Source organism: Phoenix dactylifera, chromosome 2, assembly GCF_051530095.1.
Source record: "Phoenix dactylifera cultivar Ajwa chromosome 2, Ajwa_hap1_PhDact_Kaust_v1.1, whole genome shotgun sequence".
Lineage (NCBI taxonomy): Eukaryota > Viridiplantae > Streptophyta > Magnoliopsida > Arecales > Arecaceae > Phoenix > Phoenix dactylifera.
In genome coordinates this window covers 55854721-55877495 of record NC_143191.1, presented here as the reverse complement: position 1 = coordinate 55877495, position 22775 = coordinate 55854721, and the positions used below count along the sequence as shown (strand labels likewise).

The window sequence follows — 22775 nt, the reverse complement described above, 5'->3', positions numbered from 1 at the left end:
GGAACCACGACCAGACCCAGCCTACCCTTTGTGGCCCAGAGTCAAGCCGCAGTGGCAGGGAAAACCGCGTCCCATTTTCTAACAATACGCGGCCAAGGTAGAAGACAGGGCACCCATTTTCTAACAATATGCGGCCAAGGTAGGAAACAGGGCACCCATTTGTCCCATTTTCTAACAAAACGCCGCCAAGGTAGAAAACAGGGCACCTATTTTCTAACAATACGCGGCCAAGGTAGAAGACAGGGCACCCATTTTCTAACAATATGCGGCCAAGGTAGAAAACAGGGCATCCATTTGTCCCATTTTCTAACAAAACGCGGCCAAGGTAGAAAACAGGGCACCTATTTTCTAACAATACGCGGCCAAGGTAGAATACAGGGCACCCATTTGTCCCATTTTCTAACAATACGCGGCCAAGGTAGAAAACAGGGCACCCATTTGTCTTTAGCTCCAGAAAACTAAGTTGCAGCTTCATCTAAAGGACAACCGTTGTAGTATATGACATAAATTATATCCTAAAATTAAATACTATTTTAGGCCTTAGGTTGAAAGATAATGTCAGAAAACTATCCCAGTAATATTTTGCACCATCTTCCATCTAGATTCATTACAATTTTATGCTTCCCGTAGACGATGAAGCTGGCTCAAGGCAAAACTATCAGGGCCATATTGGCGTGAGTAGGAATTTGCTGTGGTACTTAGAAAACATCACTGAACCGTAAACTCGGTGAGATTTAAAATGCATTTTGATATGCAATACACAGCAACTTCAGCAAGATCATATAAAATTTATGGGAGTTATTTCAAGATTTCAGGCCGGCGAGTGCAAAGAGAACACTACAATGAGAAGAGCCATCTTACGGATTCTATAGAGCTGGGCGATAGGCCACTGGAAGCTGATGCTTCCTGACTTGTTCATCAGGACACATACATGCTGAATTCCTTGTCCACTAGAAGCTGGTTACGGATATGGACATATCAATTTCTGATCCGAATCTGATCCGTTTTCAGCCTAGTATTTCATTATTTTCAAGTGAAGCCTGTGGGGGTGCCTTTATTCTGATATCATTTCAGATACAGATCTGGACGAGCAGTTATGGATTAGATTTATGTTGTGTGCAGCTTCTAGAAGCTAAACTGTGTGTTATTTCTCTCAAGGTAGTGTGACTTGGCTTGAGTGCTGACCTTTCTAAAAAATTGGGGGTTAAATCTTCTCACCTGATGACATGGTTCTTAGTTTATTTGCAATGCTGGGGCTGGACCTGTTATAATCCTACCCTTTACACCCGAAAAGCCAAGGCATTAAGAGTGGTGAATGCTGGGGTCTTAACTAGGATTATAACAATCCACCATGCCCTGTAGTTGTTCTCGTCAGCCTACTATCATGACTCTCACTTGGGTCTAGGTAGTCCTTTCCATTTGATGACTTCTACTCTAGGACAATCATGTAGCCTTTTCCTTGTGATGGCTGCACTTTGGCTGCTATGCATCCCTTTTCTACAGGTGTTTTTCACTTTAGGCTATAGTATTCTTTTCTTTTCCACTTTGTCTTTTTGCACAAACCAACACTTTTCTGACTTGAAAACTGGATGGCGGCCTGGCTCTTAAACCAAACACTATGACGGCAATCCATTGTACCTAAAATGTGTAGGTATTTGCAGAAAGCTTGGGGTCTTAACCAGCACCATTACAGGGCAGACTAGCTAGAGTTTCAACTATCTCTAATTTCCTGTTCAAGTTTAGGGAAATCCCTTGCGGAAGCTGAGAAGTTTGTCTCTAGTCTAGCTAGATTTTCAACAATCTCTAATTTTCTATTCAAGTTTAGAGAAATTCCTTACGGAAGAGAAGCTTGTCTGTCTTTTCAAGCTGAAGTTGTTAGTACATGAATTGCAAACTGATATTTAATCTTCAATGCCAGAGATCCTTCATTCTTCAGAGTATGTTTCATCTTTCCTGTTGTTGTTTCTAAAGCAGCAAATTGTTTGTATTGGTATCACCAATTACTCAAAAGTTAGTATATAAAAACCTAATGATTACATGAATCCTTTTTAGTCTAATTATCCCAATGTGATAAATATTTGCTGGGAGGTATACCAGTGCTTACTGCATTCCTGAGATATTTTCCCCAACTTATAGATAGTGGTTTTCATATGTGTATACATGCCCGTGCACCCACCCACACACACACACACAGAGAGAGAGAGAGAGAGAGAGAGAGAGAGAGTTCAAAGCTTCTGTATAATCTCTCACTTTGTTTCTTTTCAATCCACTACAGCTTGAACAAGTTGGGTTTAAGATCTCAAGTAAAAAATACATTTCTCATGGCCTGCATATACTTGATGGTAATGATCTTTTGTGTGCTGATATTATCAGATCCGACCTCTATGGAGACATTGCTTCCAGAACACCCAGGGCCTTATCTTTGTTGTCGACAGCAATGACAGAGATCGTATTGTTGAGGCTAGAGATGAATTGCACAGGATGCTTAATGAGGCATCTTTGTAAAATCATTTTTCATATAGTTTCAATTTGATTATTTTGTGTAGAAAATTGAACTTCTTCGTGTTTATGGGGGCTCATTAAGTTTTCAGTTGGGGGGCCGGCCATATTTATCCTTCTCTCTTTTAGACTTTTCTTTGAAATGTTTGATGCCTATACTACTAAATAGGTAATTCTTGAATAGAATGAAGTAATAGGATAAATTTGGCTGTTGTATAATAAAAATAACTAGTTTCTTATTTTTGTTAAAATAATTCGTTCCATACTGCGGTAGCCTTACTGTGAGGATGGATAAATTTGGCTGCTCTATAATCAAAAGAATAGTTTCTTTTTCTTAAAAAAAATATATCCATACTGCAGTAGCCTTACTGTCAGGATACTCTATCCAGACTAGTGGAGTATTGCTTCCTCACCCCCCCGACTTCTTTTCCAAAAGCTATAGTTTTCCATACCGTATTGCTCCAATCACTCATAAGAATGCCAACTTATGTCAATAATGTGCTTTGTTTTATTCCTCTTGTGCAGCATGTCTGATACTGTAAACTACCCCTGAGCCTCTTTTTATTGCTCTTGTATATTTATTTTGGAAGTGCTTAGAGAAATATTCTGTTGTTGATGATGATGATAATTATCATCATTATCATCACCATCAGGAGGAATACATTATGCCATCATTATTATTAATATAAGGATCACTTTGGTTTGTAACCTTCTTAGAAAGCATTGTGAAAAATTATAGTGGAGTTGCAAGAAACATGCCATATGGCAGTCCACCAAACACAGTAGATGTAACCTTATAATGACTCATCTGTATTGGTTTCTGTTTGGGCAACTTCTGGTTCCTGGTTTACCTGCCATCCGAGTTGACATCAATTTTCATTCCTGGACCCTAGTTTCAATGGCTGTGTAATTTATGTTCCACGCATTGTGTATAAAGCAAGACCTCTGGATGTAGAACAGTCATGGTTGTGTATTAAGTATGGCATATTAAAATGAAAACAAGCTGGCCGTGATCATTAAATGGAAGTCAAACAAAGGTGATGGCGGACCACTGCAGGGAGGAAGAGAGAGAGGAAGAAGAAGGGAAGAAGGAAGAAGAGGTTATAGAGACGCAGGAAGAAGAGAAGAGGAGGAGGAAGAAGAAGAAGAGAAGAGGAGGAGGAAGAAGAAGAACAAGAAGGAAGCTAGGGTTTTTTTATTCAATCATCAATCGCCTCATACATGAGAGCGGTGGTCTTTATATAGACTTTACATTTTGACCAAATCAAGTAATCAATTGACCAAATCAATCAATTGACACCGACTAAATTTGGACCCTTACATCAATTAATTTCTTACCAAAATTGATCCACTAAATTGACCCAATTACATAAATCCAATTGACTAGTCTAATAACAAAACAACCTACTAAATTGACTTGACTAAGGCAAAAGTAAATAATGTAATAAAAGAAAATGACTCGGACTCAAATGAACCCAATCCGGGTCTGACTTAATCCGGGAGCTCAGAATCATCTGAATGAAAGGCTCTGATGTCCCCATCAAAAGGGCCTGGAAATAGTTCCACCATAATGTTTTCATCTAGGTCGGTTGACAAAAATCAATATTTATTAGGGTAGGAGTCCTTGGCTGGCCCTTCCGTGGTTTGCCAACTAAAGCCTGCTAGCGTCGAACATTACCTAAGAAGCTCTAAGTGCTATCGCTACATCTCATGCAAAATGGAAAACTGAGATTTTTTTGCTTGGCAGGATGAATTGAGGGATGCAGTGCTGCTGGTTTTTGCGAACAAGCAGGATCTTCCTAATGCCATGAATGCCGCAGAAATCACTGATAAGCTTGGCTTGCACTCCCTCCGCCAACGTCACTGGTAAATATTGCATGCTCTTCACTTGGTGCTTAACCTTTCAAGACTTCTCTTAATAATGCAATTTCTATGGTACTTTTGAAGTACCCGAACCTCTCTGCTTCCAATACTTTGATTAGTAAAATTTGATTCCTCCAGGTACATCCAGAGCACATGTGCCACGTCTGGGGAGGGTCTGTATGAAAGATTGGACTGGCTCTCAAACAACATTGCTAACAAGGTCTGTCTCATATATGCATGATCGAGGCCCTTCTTATATTTCATTTCTGTTGAAGTGCAGCCTTTTGTGACTCGTGATCGTTCCTGCCCCATTTTCCTGCAGGCATAGATAATGCTGGTTGGGAACGTTGTTGGAGCTGAAAACATTAGTACATATCGAGTATGCAAGAGTGCTGCCCCAAGGATCAATTTGCTTATTTTTCTACCTCCATAGACTTGAGCATCTGTTGTCATTTAGATAAAGAATGATCTGGAAATTTGTTCTCCTTACCTAGCTACTAATTTTTTGCTATTTTTCTTTTACCTGCCAATTGCGTTGTTTGAAGACCTTGCTTGGGTGATATAATAGTTTTATTTCTACAAAAGAACTTGGTTCGTATAAGACCTATCTGCCACTTCCACCACATGATTTGTTTGTATTTCTGTACTGATATTTTATATACTGTTTGATGCTTCGTACTTGGAATAATTTTAGGAAAGTTTATTTAGTTTCTTCTTTCAAAAGTGATTTCCAGACTTAATCTTACCCATTCCAGGTTAAGGGGAGAAATTCTGCTATTTTAATTTGATCGACAATCAGATGATATTTGATGTTAAAAAATGAGAGAGCATGTTATCCTAAACAGGCATTGAATTAGAGGGTGTTGATTTTTGCTAATTTCAAGCCATCAAGAAAGACGGCGCTGCTAGGGATTTATAGGTGCCAGAAACCTGATCTGGCGCAAGTATCAGTGAGAGGAATGCGAAGGTACGCATTAGCTGTGTCTTTCTTATGCTAGACTTCTACTCAAGAATTTGGGAGGAAAAATCTTTATTAGTATCCGATCCATTTTCAGCCTTGGACTGAATACGACGGGCTCCATCAAGCCATCAGGTTTGTGATATAAATCATATACTTTAAAAAATATTTCATGCACCATTTTGGGCCTATCTGAATCTTGCATGAACCCAAACCACCTGCATCCAAATGTTAACTGGGGAAACAAATGTACAGACATTCAATAATCCCACAAAGAAGCTTAGTTAAAAAAAAAAAACAAAATCGAAAGTAGCAGAGCTTAAGATCGGGCTGAAAGACATTGCTACAAAATTATCCTTGATCCTGTATAAGTACCCAAGATCTACGCAGCGAATAACCGATGTGGGACTAAACACACGCCCGCATGGGTCCTCACATATGCTCTTCATATCAAAAAAATCAAAAGGTGGAAGGATGTTTTTCACCAAGCAATCTTTTACTTTTGAGAATAAATTATCACCAAATTTCCCCCCTCCCAAGCAACTAGTAGAGCTATTTTTTCCCCTTAGATTTCACTAATTGTGGGTCTGACAGCGAATTACCTCTCAAACTTCTATTTGCATGTCATTATTGCTGTTGAAGTTGTTGAAGACGAGAGATACTGGTTTTGAAGGAGAATGTGCCAATCCTGTCCCGAGAATCAATCTGCTTGTGAAAGAAAAGAAGAAAATTCAGATCACATAGATATTAGACCACATAATGAAATATTGTCTTATTGGGGATCGGTAAAAGAAATGTTCCTAACGATCGTTCAATTTGCATCTCTTCGAGCAATTTTAAGACATCAACTGACTAAGCCAAATGGACCAAGGCAACAGCTCGGGCCTAGAAAGGCTTGTATATCATGCTTTTCCCATGCCAAACAAAGGGAAGGATTGATTTCGGGTCATCTAATTCACAGTGCAACTAAGATGAGTAATCATACGGTAGCCAGTGGAAGGCATTGTTATGCATATCATCCAGTCCTGGACCTCCCTTCTTCCTTACTGCTGCAGTCCTTGGGTGAAAGTCCTGTACAAAAAGCTCCATATCATGCAATATACACACAACGATTCCATGTATTCAATGGAAGAAGGCAGCCAAGAAAAGAAAATAAATAAAAAATTGGTATCACATAACCTCTCTTGGAGGCAAGGTCATGAGTAATATGATCAGAATATGTACCTGAAATGATGAGAATGATGCAGAGTCACATGGAGTTGGCAAGTAATCTCACATCTCTTGCTTTCTAAAGCAGATGTAAACAGAGGAGGAACTGATTGCTTCAACATGGGTAATGTGTCAGAAGATTAGAGGCCAATCCGGCAGCCCTCGGCGATAGATTTTGTTTTTGAGAGTCAACTTGTGGAGCAAAGAGAAGCGTGGTTGTTCTTCATCAGCACCTACTAACCACTCTGGGAGAGACTTTTCTGCTTCTCGATCAGGGAGCTGTATGTGCTCCACGGCATCCACACCCTCCACAAACTTCAATTCCTCACAATCGTAAACGCCTAGGTGTTTGAGTCTAGGAAAGTTGGACACTCTCTCCAACCTCGAGTTGCTAATCAAGATCAATTCTGTAAGAGAGGGGTGGTTTTGTATTTCTCTCAGGCTGTGGGCACCATCAATATATAACTCCTTCAAGGCGGTGGCATGACAGAGGAGGCTCTCCGGAAGAGACCTCAACTTCGGACATCCATCAATTTTCAATGCCTTGAGAGAAGGTAGCAATGATGTTGTCTGGTTGTCCTCCTCCTCCAACCGCCACCACCATTCTTCCCAATTAGTCATGTTTTTAAATCCAAGTGCCTCTAGTTTGGGGAAGTAGGAGGAGAAGCAAGAGTCCGCCAGCAACAAGAATTTAGGCCCGATGCTCGTGACTTCAGAAGCACCTTCAATCCAGAGGTAATCTAGTTGTGGCAGCATTCCCAAGGGTGGAAGTTGCTGGCATATAGCACAATTCTTCAGATCCATCCATCGCAGGTTGCGGAGTGATGACGAGGAGGGTGTCATCATCCAGCTGGGAAACTCACGGCCGAAGTAGCCATTGATTGTAAGCTGTTCGAGGCATGGCGGTGGGCAGAGCTCCTCGAAGACCTCCCCTATTCTTTTGATATCTTCCTCCTCGTAATCATTTGCACGAGACTGCTGCACATTAGAAGAGCTACTCGGTAGCGTGCAATGCAGAAATAGAACTGTGAGATGGGGCTTGGCTTTAAGTGCTGCAGCTCCTGCTTCATCCTTGTCTGATACCCTCTCCAATTTGACCATGCTAATAAACCTGAGCTGGGAGAGGGATTTCAACTCCTCTAAGGTGCAGCCCTCGTAACCATTCGCTACAAAACCCCAAAGTGAACGTAGTTGTTTCAGTCTCCCTATTCCCACAGGCAGACCCTCAAGTGGTGCACCCGTGACGTCTAGAATCCTTAGATTGATTAACCCCACGACACCACGAGGGAGGTTATGCAAATATTTACAATTCTCGAGTGCCAGGAATTGGAGATTTCTAAGATTTCTTATACTCTCCGGTATCTCTCTTATGTTAGTATCAGAGAGATCAAGACTCCTAAGGTGCACAAGATCTCCCAAGAAAGTTGGGAGATTGTTAATGGCTGTTTCACGTAAGTTGAGGACCCTTAAACTCCTCAGCTTTTTGAAGAGATTTTCTGGAAGATCACAAATAAGTGGGGTATGGAAGAATGACAGGTTCCTCAAGGATGTCTGTTCCATTATAAAGTCTGGTATGGTTTCTAATTTTTCATCTACAATCGATAAACGGCGTAATTTTATTGATGCCAATGAGGAGGAGGAGGACGTGATCTTGTTTTCAATTGCTTGTGCATCTCCGACAAAGCACTCATCCCCTGTTATGAGCTGAGCTAGAGATCGCAGGAGGTCATGCATCCTGCAAACTGATTGATCATAATATGCAGGATCTGGCTGTAGAAGGTTCCTTTGCACCAACTCCTTCCAACACCCTTCGGCCACATCTTCCAAGGGCGTATTGTCTTCGGATGTGACAAAGCCCTCTGCAATACAACAACTGACAAAAAGATCTTGAGGAATTAGGTAGCCCTCGGGAAATAATGAAGGGCAAGTGAAGCACTGCTTGAGAAGAGGTGGTAAATCTAGATAGCTCAAGTATAGCGGACCCATCTCCTCTTTTGGAAGTTTTGTAAATGACCATGCTGGACTAGAGAGAACTTTATCCCATTCTGAATGCCTTTTCTCCTTAGTTCGAAGAACCCCTCCAACAGTCCGAAGAGCAAGCGGAAGGCCATCACATTTCTCTACAATTCTCATCCCGACATCACTTAACACATGCTTGTCTCCTTCCTCACATTCCTTAAATACCATCCTGCATATTAATGACCAACCATCCTCTTGAGACAACTTCTCCACCCTATGGATTTGTCTTGCTCCCATCTGTCTGGCAATGTTTATGTTTCTAGTTGTTATCAAGATTCTACTATCTGCCAAACCACTCTGCAAGGGCTTTCTTAGTAGGTCATCCCATACTTGCGCATCCCAAACATCATCCAAGACTAGGAAGAACTTGTTCTTGATGACTTGGCTAAGCATGGGTTCAAGCACTTCCTTCTCCTTAGCCTCTGCAGGATCACCTCCAGCTTGCTTTATGATAGATCTCAGTAAATCGGACTCGGAAAAATCTGGGGACACGCACAACCAAATCCGTGACTTTGGGTTGAAGTTGTCCCGAAGCCTCTTATCATTATATATCTTCTGAGCAAGAGTAGTTTTTCCTATCCCCCCCATGCCAACAATGGCAAAGACTTGGATTTTTTTGTTATCTTCCTTTATCAGCAAATCCGCCAACCTCCTCGTATCATCCTCAATTTTCTCTCCCACAAGATCAGGTTCAACAATAGAAGATGTCTTGCGGCTTATCCTACTCTTATAGCGATCTTCACGACGAGCAGGTGTAAGATGGAGGTCATCTTTGTCCTTGGCAAGTTGTTCAAGCTCACGGTTGAGATTTCTAATTCTATTGCCAATCTCATGACGGAATCCGACTTCGTGAAAGCAAGCAATAGGAGGGTAGCAACAACGTACCGACTCAGCACGACGAGATGAGGATGAGTTTAAACTACGAAGCTTCTCGCCCTCGATCTGGCATTCATCGATGATGTCGTCTGCCTCGTACATGAGATCTCGCAGCTCGTTCAGCCAACGGTTGATGGCCTGGTTGTTCTCAAGCCGTCTATTCTCTGCATCATTGAGAACATCCTGTATCCTCTCTAACCTCTTACGGAGCTTCTTGATTTCATCAGGCACACCTAAGATCTTGACTGCCTCTTCCTTTGCATAAGTTAATAGCATCGAACACAATCGAGAGACGAAGGCATCTAGGATCATCGCCATTTTTTCGTTTTCAACTTCCACAAAGACGAGACACTAGTTAAAGGATGGTGGGATGGAAGAGAAGAAATAATTGCCCGTGACTGGGAGGACAAATTGTCTGGGTCAGAAACACATTGTTGTAGAAGAAACACGTTGTTGCGACTGGAAGAGGAGAAATAAATGTTGCTGTAGAAGAATCACGTGGACTCTAAAGCAACACGTATCTTGAAAATATTCTAATGAGAATCATTGGTTTTTTTTCTTTTTTTGAGGCAAGGAAAAACTGAGCCACCCAATTTATTGAATATATGAGAAAAGTATATACATGAGAGTCAAAGAAGACAGGGATGCAATGTACAATTGGAAGGCATGCAGAAGGGGAATAAGTAATATCCTGTGAGAAAAAGTAGATGAAACAGCAGGCAATATGATCAGGAGAAGATCGCACCCGACTGATAGTTAGAAGTTAATTAAGTTCAGCTTCTTGTTAGACTGGTCTTTGATTCAATTTAACTTCCTATCAGATTGCTTCCTTCTTTTGTTGTAAGGCTCCACCAAAAGAAGAAACAAGAACAACCCTTGAAAGGTTGTGGTTCAACTGAAGTACTTCTATCAACTGAGCAAGCATTTTTTATTTTATTTTGAAACCATTGTTCATTTTCATTCTTTTATTTTTATTTATAAGGAAGGTGTCATTTACCTTCTTTCTATAGTTTTGATTTGGTGGGATAGCGCTTTCAATGAGACAAGCATCTCTTACTTTATTTTTCAAAATATTATTTATTTTTATTCTTTTATTCTTATCTTTCGTGCGGTAAGCCACTTGGGTTCACCAATGACTCTGGCCATTTGATTGTGTCGTTAGCCTTCTTTTTATATTTTCTGTTTGTTGGAATAGAGCTATCAACGGAGCAAGTATTTCTTTTTTTAATTTATTATGAAACCATTATTTATTTTCATTCTTTTATTTTTATTTATAAGGAAGGTGTTACCTTCTTTTTATATTTTTGATTTGGTGGAATACCGCTTTCAATGGGACTAATATTTCTTAATTTATTTTCAAAACATTGTTTAGTTTTATTTTTTTATTCATATGTTTTGGGTAGGAAGCGAGCTGGATCCACCACTTGCGCATGCCATTTGACGGTGGCGTTTGCTTTCTTCTTACATTGGGCCAACTTTTCTTCTTGTTTTTTTTTTTTTATGGTGTCATTTACCTTTTTTTTATATAATTTCGGTTTGTTGGAACAGTGTCTTAATATCGGAATAAATTAAACCTCAAGTCACATGCATGAAAGTGTCTGAATGTTGGAATAAATTAAACCTCAAGTCACATGGTAAGAAGGGTAGCTGCAGTTGTATCTTCCATGCAATAATATAATTGATCTTCTTTCGCCACATCAACTATTGAATCGTATTTTGTACAGATTTCAAAGCACTTCAATTTTTTTCTTTTACTGCAGCATAGATCAGGAAGTGGACATCATACTTTGAAAGCTATGCAAAGTAATCCAACGGTTGAAGTCGCGAAAGGAGATCAATCAATCTTTCGTGCCGAAGATACAACCCAAATCCAGAATAGCTAAAGTAATTGAACTTTTTATATTAATTTCATGTAGAGAGTTTGATTAAACAAAAATTCTTGGTGGGCAACGGTGAAGAGAGATTCGATTCAGAATACGTCGTTGCCTTGGTGGACACATGGCGGAGTAGGAGAGAAGAGGCACAGAGGGTAGAAAACAAAAATACTCCCAAGATTCGTTTGGTTTGTAGGATGAGTGACAAAAAATGCAGCCAAAAAAAAAATCATATATTTGATTAATTTTTTTTAAAAAATATGAAAAAATAATTTTCATATGAAAATAAAATTTTTATATTTTATAGAAAAGAAAAATCTATATGAGATACGAAAAAATATAATTTCTACCGATTGGGAATTGAGGTGATCTGGCATGAAAAAATAAATCCGAAATCATATTTTCATATTTGGTATGAAAAGTGGATGAAAAATATGAAAAAATAAATAGTAAATTTCATATCTATTTTTTTAAGAAAGAGAGTAAAACAAATACCCCTATGAAGATGGTATATATTTTTTTCACGAAAGATTTCTGAGTGGTACTAATCTGACAATATCATTTCTTGATAGAAATACCCTCACATATATTATATTATTATTATATTAATATTATATTCATTATATTAATATAATTAATTAATTATAGTAATATATACTATATTAGTATATTATATATATATATAAATATATTAATTAATAATATTTATAAATAATAATATATTTGATATTTTAGTATATTTCTTAATAAATATTAATTATTAATAACAAATATTTATTAGTTATCAATATATCTAACTTAGGATTTATTAATAACTAATATATTAATAATTATAACAAAACTTACTAATTTTTTTATCATAAGAAATATATTTTCTAATATATGTATAATTAATTTAAAAATATTTATACACTTATGTAAATATATGTTAATATTCTAAATAGCAAATATTGATAATGTTTATCTTATTGGGCCATAAATGGCCAACAAATGAGAAAATGTTATTATGTGAATTGTTTATTAAAGGGTATTATGGAAAATTTGGCAATATTGCCATATAAGATTGGCTCCCATCAAGCATAGTAATTTTTTTCCATTAAATGCTGCTATTTTTTTTTAAAAAAAAAGTGAATCTAAGGATAGTTTTCTAAGCTCAAAACCACATCGCTTAAATGAAGGAACACCAACGTATATAACCAGCCTAGAAGAACCCGGCCACCAATTGGGAGTGATGAGCAAGTACATTTAAGATGAGGGAGTGATGAGTAAGTATATTTAAGATGAGGGAAGTGCAAAATAATTCGACAATTGGAGAGTTGCTGCGGTGTTTCTTTCTATACCAGCTAATGACAATCTGGCCCTGGCAACAATGTCTTCATGTTGGAATAAATTAAACCTCAAGTCACATGAAAGTGTCTGAATATTGGAATAGATTAAACCTCAAGTCACATGGTACGAAGAGTTGCTAAAGTAATTGAACTTCCTATATTAATTTTCATACAGAGAGTTTGATAAAAAAAAAAAAAGTTTCTTGTAGAGAGGATATCGCTTTCCAACCAGACACCAAAGAATAACTATCCTGGAATAGCCCTACCCTTCAACAATAGTGGGGATATCGCTTTCCAAGTTATCCCTTCTACCAAAAAAAGCCTTCATGATTGGACTTGCCACTCTTTTCGCTGCTACAACGTGGTGCAAAGTGGTTGAGCTGGGCCAGCCATGTATTGCAGTTTGCATGCTCAGACATCAGCTATTCCTATTCTACGGCACAAGGATATATAGCTCGGGAGGGGGAACGAGACCCCTCCAATTTAACCTTCCTCTGCGTTCTTGTATTGCATTGATTTCTACTTGCTCTATAAGATGCGAAAACTGAGCAGAGAACAGTTGCAATTTTGGTTTTGATTAGTTCAATACCCGATTAATTAAAAAATATTACGTCTAAATATTTCCATGAAGCAGCAAAAATGTGCATACCTGTTGCCTATTTGCTTCCACTACCTCGAAAGCTATGGTCATTTCAAAAGTCCCCATTGTTTATACATCAATCTACAGGATTGATTAAAAAAGTGTGACGTCTGACGCTTTCAACACTTGGCTACCATTTCAGAAAGGGGTTAGCTCAAGTCTGCTGTGAGTGTGGAATTCGCTATTTCCATTGGAACAAGATCCAATCCAGGGAGGGATTTTAGATTGATGTCCAACAAATCATGCTGAGGTTATAGGTAAGCACATGCCAGATCAACCAATCAAAGTGCGCCATGCATCAGACCCTTGTCTTGGTGTAAACGAAGACTTCAACTGCACCATAAGTGAAACAATACATCCATAAAAATGCTCATATATCTGTAATTATTTCATGCCCTTTGGTCCCTATCCACTCCGATTCAATATTATGTATTGGAGTTTATACGTACATCAAACTGTATGTATTAGAGTCTATCATGCATTCTTTTAGCATTCCGGTGGCTGAGAAAATGTGTTCCCGAAAATGGCATGAGAGTCACTAAAATATGCATCCTATCAGAGCATAAATTAGAAAATTATGAAATAAATAGGGATTAATATGACCCTTATATGATTAATTTAGGTGATCAAGAATTTGTCACCTGGACGTAAGAAATTGGAAAGCAAATTGCGGTAAGTAACCCTGGCACCATCTTATTGATTTCCAATTTACTGTTTAATTGTAAGTATGAAATTATGAAATTGTATTTGATATGATATATTTTCTCAAAATTAGGATCAAGTATATGATTGCATATGATTCATGAATTTGATTAAAGAGCATTCTTCATGAATATTTAATATTGTATGAGTTATGAAATTATGATTATGTTAGACTGCATGAAAAATGATATTCGAGGCATGTTTATGCATTTTAAATTATATGATGACATTTATCATTTTCTAACCTATTTATGATGATTATGATTTATGAAAGAAAAAGAATAATGATTTATAAACTCTCAGATTGCTATGTACGGCCCTCGCCAGCGGGTTATAATAGCTCGGCAGACGGCCCTCGTAAGCGGGTTATAATAGCTCAGCATACGGCCCTCGCCAGCGGGTCATAGTAGCTTGGTGTAGACCTTACCAACGGAAAATAATTGTTGGCAAAGATTATGGCTCTCGCCAGCGGGTTATAGTAACTCGGCATACGGCCCTCGCCAGCAGGTTATAATTGCTTGGCTTAGACCCTGCCAACGGGGAATAATAGTTGGTAAAGATTATGACCCTGTCACGGGTAATAATAGTGACCATAGCTGCACTATTATCTGAGAGCACGAATTTCAAAGCATGAATTATGATGAGTACGGATTTCAAAGCATGAATTATGATGAGTACGGATTTCAAAGCATGAATTATGATAAGTACGGATTTCAAAGCATGAATTATGACAAGTACGGATTTCAAAGCATGAATAATGGCAAGAATTTTATATGATGCATATTCATATTTATGAACTTTCATTGATAGAACATGCATTGCTTTATGACCTGATTTGTGTATATCATCTATAAAATGCTTTATTTTGCCATAACTATTAGCTTCTTAAACACTGCATCGGCATAATTATGCTTGATCTAATAAGATAGTACTTGGTTACTTACTGAGCTGTGTAGCTCATATCTTTTTATCTTCTTTTTCTACAGAGGAATAAGACTAATAGGAGCAGGGAGCTTGGTGTTATTCAGGGTTGGAGTAACTGAAAATGTTATGTAATAATCAAATTTTAGAAGCTCTGTACTGCTCCAACTTCATGAATAATGTTATGACATTAGTAAATGAAACTATTTATTTTATTATGAAATTTTAAGTGGCTTCGTGTTATTGTGTGCATAAGATTGCAATAGCACGGCCGTGTCATGATCCGAATTTGGGGCGTGACACATCCATGGTCTACAAAATCAATCAGAGCTAAGGCATTAGAAAGCAAGTCTCATAGGTAATAATGTCAATAAAATCAAACATTATCACTTATTCTATTCCTTCTTTTGGATTGTTTCAAGAGGAATGAGTAAATGTCACATTATTCTATTCCTTACCAAAAAAAAAGTCACATTATTATTATCATTATTATTTTGAGGCTCCCATAAAGTGCCCACTAAAAGGTCATTAGATCTATGATTGCTGACTTGGCAACTCCACAATCAAACAAACCACCATGTTTGGAAATAAATTCATGAGATACTCCAATCCCCTCTTGTCATATCATTACTGTTGAGGAGCGTATCATTACTGTTGTACAAGTGTCGTTGGGATACACAAGACAAAATATGGACTGATCTTACAACTGATGGAAGATATCAATTTTTTCCCAATTAGCTGAAGCAAAAAATCTTGAATAGATCTGTTAGACTTTTTCCATTTTCCCTTATCTACTCAACTTATTTTTCTTGAAATATCTAGTTTTCTGTTTTTATGTTTCATTAGAAAATTAACAAACTCAGAAAACTTATAAATAGTTTGCTGAAAAACATTTTCTTTTTCATGAAATGTCTGTTTTTTTATTTCCTTTTTTGACTTTTTTGCCACCAAAATACCCTAAACAGTAGGGTAGACAGTCAAGACAAACAAACAAACAAACAAATAATATGAAATGTAGTTGTTTCCCTTTCCTTCCCCTTTACTTCCCACTATGAATCATATTATTTTATCAACAATACCTTGTAGAGCGCCTTCACTTGAAACCAAGTCACAGATGCTATAATATATTTTATCGTATGGTAACAGTTCATCTATCAGCAAATTACTGAAGCAGAACCAAAGGAGCCTGCAATGTTTTACACAACAAAGACCATGAAGCATCAAAACAAATAAATTCTGAGTACCAGCTCTGGACAAGCCCCAGGTAGTGCCTTCACAAGGACTTCAGCCCAAAGAAGGGGAACCCATATTCTGTCATCATTTATAAAGAAAGTGCCATTTATCTTCTCTCTATATATTTGATTTGGTGGAATAGAGCTTTCAATGGAACAAGTATTTCTTATTTTATTTTTCAAAACATTGTTTTATTCTTCCATTCTCATCTTGCGTATAGGAAGCGAGCTGGGTCCACCATTTACTCGGATCATTTAAGCTTCTTTTTATTTTTTTTTGGAATAGATCTATCAACTGAGCAAGCATTTTTTATTTTATTTTGAAACATATTTGTTTTTATTTTTATTTATAAAGAAGGTGTCATTTACCTTCTTTCTATAGTTTTATAAAAAAATCCATTTGATAGATGAAAAAATCCAATTCCTATCGATTGGGAATTGAGGTAATTTGACACGAAAAAATAAATTTGAAATTATATTTTCATGTTTGGTATGAAAAGTGGATGAAACAAATATAAAAAAATAAACGATAGGTTTCACATCTATTTTTCTAAAAAAGAGAGAAAAACAAATTTATTTATTTATCATAAGAAATGTATTTTCTAATATATATAATTAATTTAAAAATATTTATTTACACATGTAAATATATTTTAATATTCGAAATAACCAATATTAATAGTGTTTATCTAATTATGCCGTAAATGGCAGAGATTAACAGCATCTCAGAGAAACTAGAGACGAACACTTCCAAGATCACCGCCATTTTTTCACTTGAACTTCTATAAAGACGAGACACTAGCTAGTAGAAGGATGGTCGGAAGGAAGAGAAGAAATAATTGCCCATCCGCAGCTGGCTCCCACAAACTCCAACTTGCATCAATAATTGCCCCTCCACGCGCTCGAGATAGCACGCGATTGGAAGCACAAGATGTCTCGATGAGGACAAAAGGACTTGTGTTGTCATAGAAGAGCCATCTTAGGGACTCTAAAGCAACACGTACGTGTCTTGAAAATATTCCAATGAGAAACATTTTGGAAGAGGGAGGTTTGACGTATCTATAGATTATTTGAATGGATTCTCAGATAACAATTTTGATCCGATCTTGTAGTATTAACCAAATTTCTTTTGAGAGAATAGTATCAGACCAAATTGTACAATGAGTTGGATCTTTCGGGACCCGTTCGCGATTTGCATGAGATTTTAGTGAATTAGGAGATTGCTTCGGTCTACGTACACCATTCCCCTAGCTTGCCTTCAAACTACCACATTCCATTGGTTCCATCGTGCACTCAATATTCGGCATCCTTCAGCAAACCGTGCGGAAAAAAAAAACAGTTAAACCTTTTATGAAAAAAATACAAGTTAATTACTCAAACCTTTTCTTAGAAAAAGACAGAGGAAAAATTAGCCCATTTAAACCTAATAGGACATAATTATACAAAGCAAATATTGATTAAAGATTTTGGGTCCAGCGTATCAAATTTAGTCTCAACTGGAATTGAAGCCATCTTCCATCTAGATTTATTACAATTTTATGCTTCCCGTAGATGATGAAGCCGGCTCAACACAAAGATATCAGGGCCATATTGGCATGAGTAGGAATTTGCTGTGGATCTTCAGCAATAAACAGCAACTTCGCAAACTCGTTGACATTTAAAATGCTTTTTGATATGCAATACACAGCAACTTCAGCAAGAACATGCAAAAATTATAGGACAAGATTTGAGGCCAGCGAGTGCAAAGAGAACACTACAATGAGAAGAGCCATCTTAGGGAATCTTTAGATCTGAGCGAGAGGCCATTAGCGAGAAGTAACATCCCCATTCTGCTTAGTCTTGATTAAGAAGAAGAAGATGAGCACTACGTCCATTCCACGCAGCGAGAGTAGGTTAAAGGGTCAATTTTTCCTTCTTGTTTCTTCCAATCATGCTGGCGTTCAGTCCTTGCTCGTTTCACGGCCTAATCGGTCGCATGTCTTTTCCTAGAATTATAGCCGTCCGATAAAGCGAACGGGACAACTTCGGTGGGCCAACCATGGTCCCCAACGTTAGACCTGACCGCGACGGACGTGTCCTTATTAGCACGCCTCCTGTAAATGCGTGGTTGTTACCATCGCGACTTCCTAAACAAAAGCAATCCATAGGAAGCGCCCTCACAGCCCAGGTTATGGGGATAAGATAGATGTGGACTGCATCCAAGGTTTAATTGGTCGGATTGAGATTCTTCTTCTGATTAATTTGAGGTCACATCCAAATTCGGCATATGTTCATGTTGGATTCCCGCAAGACACAGACATAATGACTTGGGTTTCTCGATGTCTCTCTCTAGCTAAAATTACGTTAATCATTGAGAAATATCATGCCGTGTTTCGCATGGTATGATCTTTTCATGGCTGCTCACTTTCTTCTCGCCAATCGGATTCAGACCTGGAATCTTTTCCTCGAGTTTGGTTCCTCTTTGGTGCTTGTTTTGCACCACAGAGGATTATAGAACCCTTGATTGCTGCCACGTGATCTTGTTGCGGAGACGGACGGCCGTTGCATGCCAAACATGATGCGTCGCCACAAAGATCATTGGATGTTCGACAACCATCCCTCTCTATGATACAATGATGTGTGGCGATCGACGACTGTACAACCTTCTACAGTGCAGAACATGCATCGCGCAGGATCCCGATATCCTCTTCTTGAGCAGAAGGGTGCTGCCGGTTTGCTATTTATAAACTAAAATATGGTAATCAACTGATTAGAGCTAATTTACTTTTCAGGTTGCTCTTTGGCTCTGCTCAACGACGTAACTGCTACTTGCTATTAGCTTTCAATTGTGTTAAAGCCAAAGAAAGGAGTCCGGGTATAGGAAACGGCCATGTATCCATTGTTATATGGCGATATCTATTGGATGAGGGAGAAATATATGGTTGATGTTCCTCGCGTAGAAGCTGCAAGACAAGATCTTTGCAAAAAAACACTCTGGATATCGTGTGTTTCATAACAAACCAACTCCAGGATCATCTCTTCTTCATGGGAAGAAGGGAGTAGACGAGGTCAGAAATCAGGTGACACCAAGGCTTGAATGGATGTTGGATCAACAAAGACTTGAATGGATGAGCACGATAATAATTGATGAGGGAATGGAAGACGAGAAATAATTGCTCATCCACTGGCCCCCACAAACTCCCAACATGCACCAATAATTGCCCCTCCACGCGCTCGAGATAGCACGCGATTGGAAGGACAAGTTGTCTGGATCAGGACTAAAGGACTTGTGTTGTCATTAGAAGGATCATGTGGACTCAGAAGCAACACGTGTCTTGAAAAAATATTCCGATGAGAAACATTTTGGAAGAGGGAGATCTGGCGTATCTTCAAATTATTGAATGGATCCTCAAATAATAATTTTGATTCGATCTTTTAGTATTAGACCAAATTTCTTTTGAGAGGATAGTATCAGACCGAATTGTACAATGAGCTGGATCTTTCGGACCCAGTTCGAGATTTGCATGAGACTTTAGTGAATTAGGTGATTCCTTCCGAACTAGTCTGGTCTAGCTTGCCTCAGTCAAGTATAAGAGTTTAAAGAAAGAGAGTTGAGTAGGTATGGAAAAGCAGGAAATTTATTGTGTGTACATTTGATTGACCGCCAATCCAGCATTTGGAAACCTTCTTAATCAGTAGACTTTGCAGCATGATGCAGAGGCCATGAAAGGTCACAAAAAAAAAAAAGAGTATATGGTACAAACACTACAGGAAAACAAACTTTTCCCGGCGCTTTTTTGGACCTTTAGCGACGCTTTTTAGCGTCGGCTAAAGTACCGCCCACGCCAAGACAAGCGTCGCCAAAGCGTTGGAGATACCAGAGTGGCAAAAGTTTTTGCCGACGCAGGCGGAAAGCGTCGGCAAAAACCCGGCTTTACCGACGCTTTTATAGCGTCGGCGCTTACCCGACGGACATTTTCGTCATGGGTGTGCTGTTGGTTTTCTCCGACGCTTTAGAGCGTCGCAAATTTCCGACGCTTTACAGCGTCGGTATATCCTCATTTGCCACGACGCTTTAAGCGTTTGAAGCGTCGGCATAAGCGTGCCGGTGCGGTGCCACGATGGCTTTTACCGACGCTTAAAAGCGTCGGGAAATATTTTTTTTTAAAAAAACAAAACACCATTCCATATTAAAAAACACACATTACAAAACATACATTATTACAATATGAACTTGTATTACATTGATACATTGACACAAACACTCAGATCATTCGAAATATGAATATTGTCATATCTGATTAAAAATTTGCTTAATAAGTTTCAAATTACAATGCACTCTGAAAAATAAGAAACATATACATATCAAACTCATAAAAGATAATCTAGAATGCATCAGGGACGGGATTCAGCTCCATCATCATCTCTACAAGCGTTTGAAGTATCAGAAATCTACAAAAAAAAAAACCGTAGAAGTTAGGAATAATGTGATACATTAACTCATATATCATAATTGATAATATGTAAAGTATTCAAATATATATAGTTATTTACCTGAGAAGGAAGAAATCGTTGTAACATGGATGAAATATTCGTAAGCTGAAACTGCAAATTTGCTTGGTTTTGCTTCAGCTCTTCAATAGTTGCTTGAAGATGACGAACTTCTGCAGTGTTACTAGATTCTCTAGCATTTCTTGTATATGTGCCCACTGAAGACAACTGAGTGGGGGTAACTCCAACGCCGTAACCCCTCACTCGACCATAACGCTCTGGGCCCATCAATTCAGCGAGCACTTGAGCTTCAATATTATGGGTCTCGTCAGATGATGATGATCCCCCGACGCGCTCCGAAATAAGATTTGTTGCCCTATCCTATATCTCTCAAAAAAAATTCAAATTAATGTATGCCAATAATAAAACCAAAAAAAATACAGCACAAGCCAAAGATGAATACATACAACTATATCTCTTGACTCCTCCCGAACAAAGCTGCCATCTTGGTGGGTGTGAGTCATCTTATAAAACTCCACCCTACCAGGCTCCCTCCCATTATCATCCATATACAACAAAAAGTATATTTCAAGAGTATACATGCTATATGATAGAATAATTTAAGATAAATTTAAATTATTTCAAGAAAGCTTACGAATTCAGCTCTACGCCTCGCATAACTCATGAAGCCTGAAGTGTGAGGAACAGTCTGTGATGCTCGAGCAGCTCTACCAATATTGGAATATGTCTTCTCCGCAAAACAATAAACAATGTAATGCATAAAATGTATAAATTTCTAATCTATAATAATAGTAAATACAATCTAAGGTATTGAAAAAATATACACAACCTGAGCTCTCTCGGAAAACCAGTAGTGGACAAGCTCCCTCCACTGATGAGAGATGACATCTGGAGGACAAACACGGGCCACCTCCTCTTCAGTCATGCCCTCGTGCTTCCAATCCGCCTTTAGCTTCGCCTTATATTCTTTCCATTTACGGTTGACGGACTTCAGCACCCAATCATGGCTATTTGCAGGAAGGACAAACTTTGTTAACATCAAAGTCAAAAATGTTATATCAATGTTAAATCAAAAAATAATTGAAGATAGTAAGCAAATTCAATTCTTTACCTCAACAACTCTAAGAAGCTCAACCTTATACGAAGGAAGCATTTTGTTCCATTTCATAAAGTTGAGCGGACACAATTGTCCCTTCGGCGCAACCGATCCTAAAAAAGTGGATAAAATGCTTGCTGCATTCTTGATGGGCTGCCCCAGTTCGTTGCAATGGACGACAATCTTCTCATCCTCAGGTAGGGTCCATACGTCTCGTGCTCGAGTGGGCCCTCGTGTTCTCCTCACTCTCCCTAGTCCATCTATAAAATAAGAAGTCCATTAAAGGCAAATGATTTAAAATAGTTAGGTTTGCTGGAAAGAACATTGGCGTATCACTGCTATTGTAGTAAACAACATAGGTACTATTACTGACAGCATATGATATATTTGTCTGTCCTATTCTAATTTAGTTTTGAACCTTGGTACAGAAGTTCATCCTAAGTCGGCCTTTGAATAGATTTCTGGGCCACCTCCCTGTTCTCTCAGCAATGCCAGGTGGGTTCACCATCTCTTTCCCTCACAGATACACACACAACATAGATTTCCTTACATACGGAAGAATATGTGGTCTAAAGCAAAGAATATGAGTGGCATGTGATTCCCATGCACCTACAACATGATTTACCTTTACTAGGATTCTTATTTGAAAACTGCAACTAGATGTAGTTCACTAAGTTTGCTGTGAATTCTTACAAAAAGAATTCATTGTCACACTACCTAAGTTTGCTGTGAATTCTTACAAAAGGAACTGTAGAAGACACTACATTGACTCCTGCCTTGTAAGAGGATGCAGAACAGCTTTAGGAAAACTTTCAACAAGAATCTCATGGAAGCTGCACAAGGAAGACATGATAAACAAATGACAAAAGTGAATATAGATCAAATTGAAAATAGATCAAATTGATAAACAAATGACAAAAGTGAATTTCCAGCTATTTACAACTTCATCAATGTATACGACAGGGAAAACCTGATATCATACTAGCAAAAAATTACAGGGAAAATAGATCACATTTTCCGCATTAAGGCAAAAAATTACATATAGAATAAGGATATTTTTAACTAAA

The 22775-nt window shown here is 38.2% G+C and overlaps 2 protein-coding genes and 1 long non-coding RNA gene across 5 annotated transcripts; 1 reads left to right on the top strand and 2 right to left on the bottom strand.

Moving 5' to 3' along the window:
• The first annotated feature begins 969 nt into the window (after window positions 1-969).
• On the top strand, window positions 970-4949 carry LOC149768437 (ADP-ribosylation factor 2-like). Its single transcript, XM_089928509.1, has 5 exons — window positions 970-1158; window positions 2374-2493; window positions 4247-4365; window positions 4501-4582; window positions 4685-4949. Exons 1-5 carry the CDS (start codon window positions 970-972, stop codon window positions 4688-4690), a joined length of 516 nt encoding a protein of 171 aa, XP_089784635.1. The 3' UTR covers window positions 4691-4949.
• Window positions 2223-10311, bottom strand: LOC149768436 (putative disease resistance protein RGA3). 3 transcript variants are annotated; one of them, XM_089929248.1, is made up of 4 exons: window positions 6545-10311; window positions 6306-6391; window positions 5923-6025; window positions 2223-4678 (listed from the first exon to the last, which is right to left on the bottom strand). In XM_089929248.1, exon 1 carries the CDS (start codon window positions 9740-9742, stop codon window positions 6662-6664), a length of 3081 nt encoding a protein of 1026 aa, XP_089785374.1. In that variant the 5' UTR covers window positions 9743-10311; the 3' UTR covers window positions 2223-4678; window positions 5923-6025; window positions 6306-6391; window positions 6545-6661. The 3 variants fall into 3 exon arrangements, with proteins under 3 accessions (XP_089785374.1, XP_089785373.1, XP_089785372.1); XM_089929247.1 differs by lacking the exon at window positions 2223-4678 and having other exon boundaries at window positions 5584-6025; XM_089929246.1 differs by lacking the exon at window positions 2223-4678 and having other exon boundaries at window positions 5584-6391.
• A 9979-nt stretch (window positions 10312-20290) lies between these two features.
• On the bottom strand, window positions 20291-21517 carry LOC148714300 (uncharacterized). Its single transcript, XR_016399612.1, has 3 exons — window positions 21442-21517; window positions 20655-21339; window positions 20291-20552 (listed from the first exon to the last, which is right to left on the bottom strand). It is a non-coding gene; the product is annotated as an uncharacterized LOC148714300 (long non-coding RNA).
• Between the last annotated feature and the right edge of the window lie 1258 nt (window positions 21518-22775).

Coding starts and splice junctions, on each gene's coding strand:
- LOC149768437 (XM_089928509.1), top strand. CDS start 970: ATGGACATATCAATTTCTGATCCGAATCTGATCCGTTTTCAGCCTAGT. Junction 2,494..4,246: donor TGCACAGGATGCTTAATGAG/GCATCTTTGTAA, acceptor TTTGCTTGGCAG/GATGAATTGAGGGATGCAGT. Junction 4,366..4,500: donor TCCCTCCGCCAACGTCACTG/GTAAATATTGCA, acceptor TGATTCCTCCAG/GTACATCCAGAGCACATGTG.
- LOC149768436 (XM_089929248.1), bottom strand. CDS start 9,742: ATGGCGATGATCCTAGATGCCTTCGTCTCTCGATTGTGTTCGATGCTA.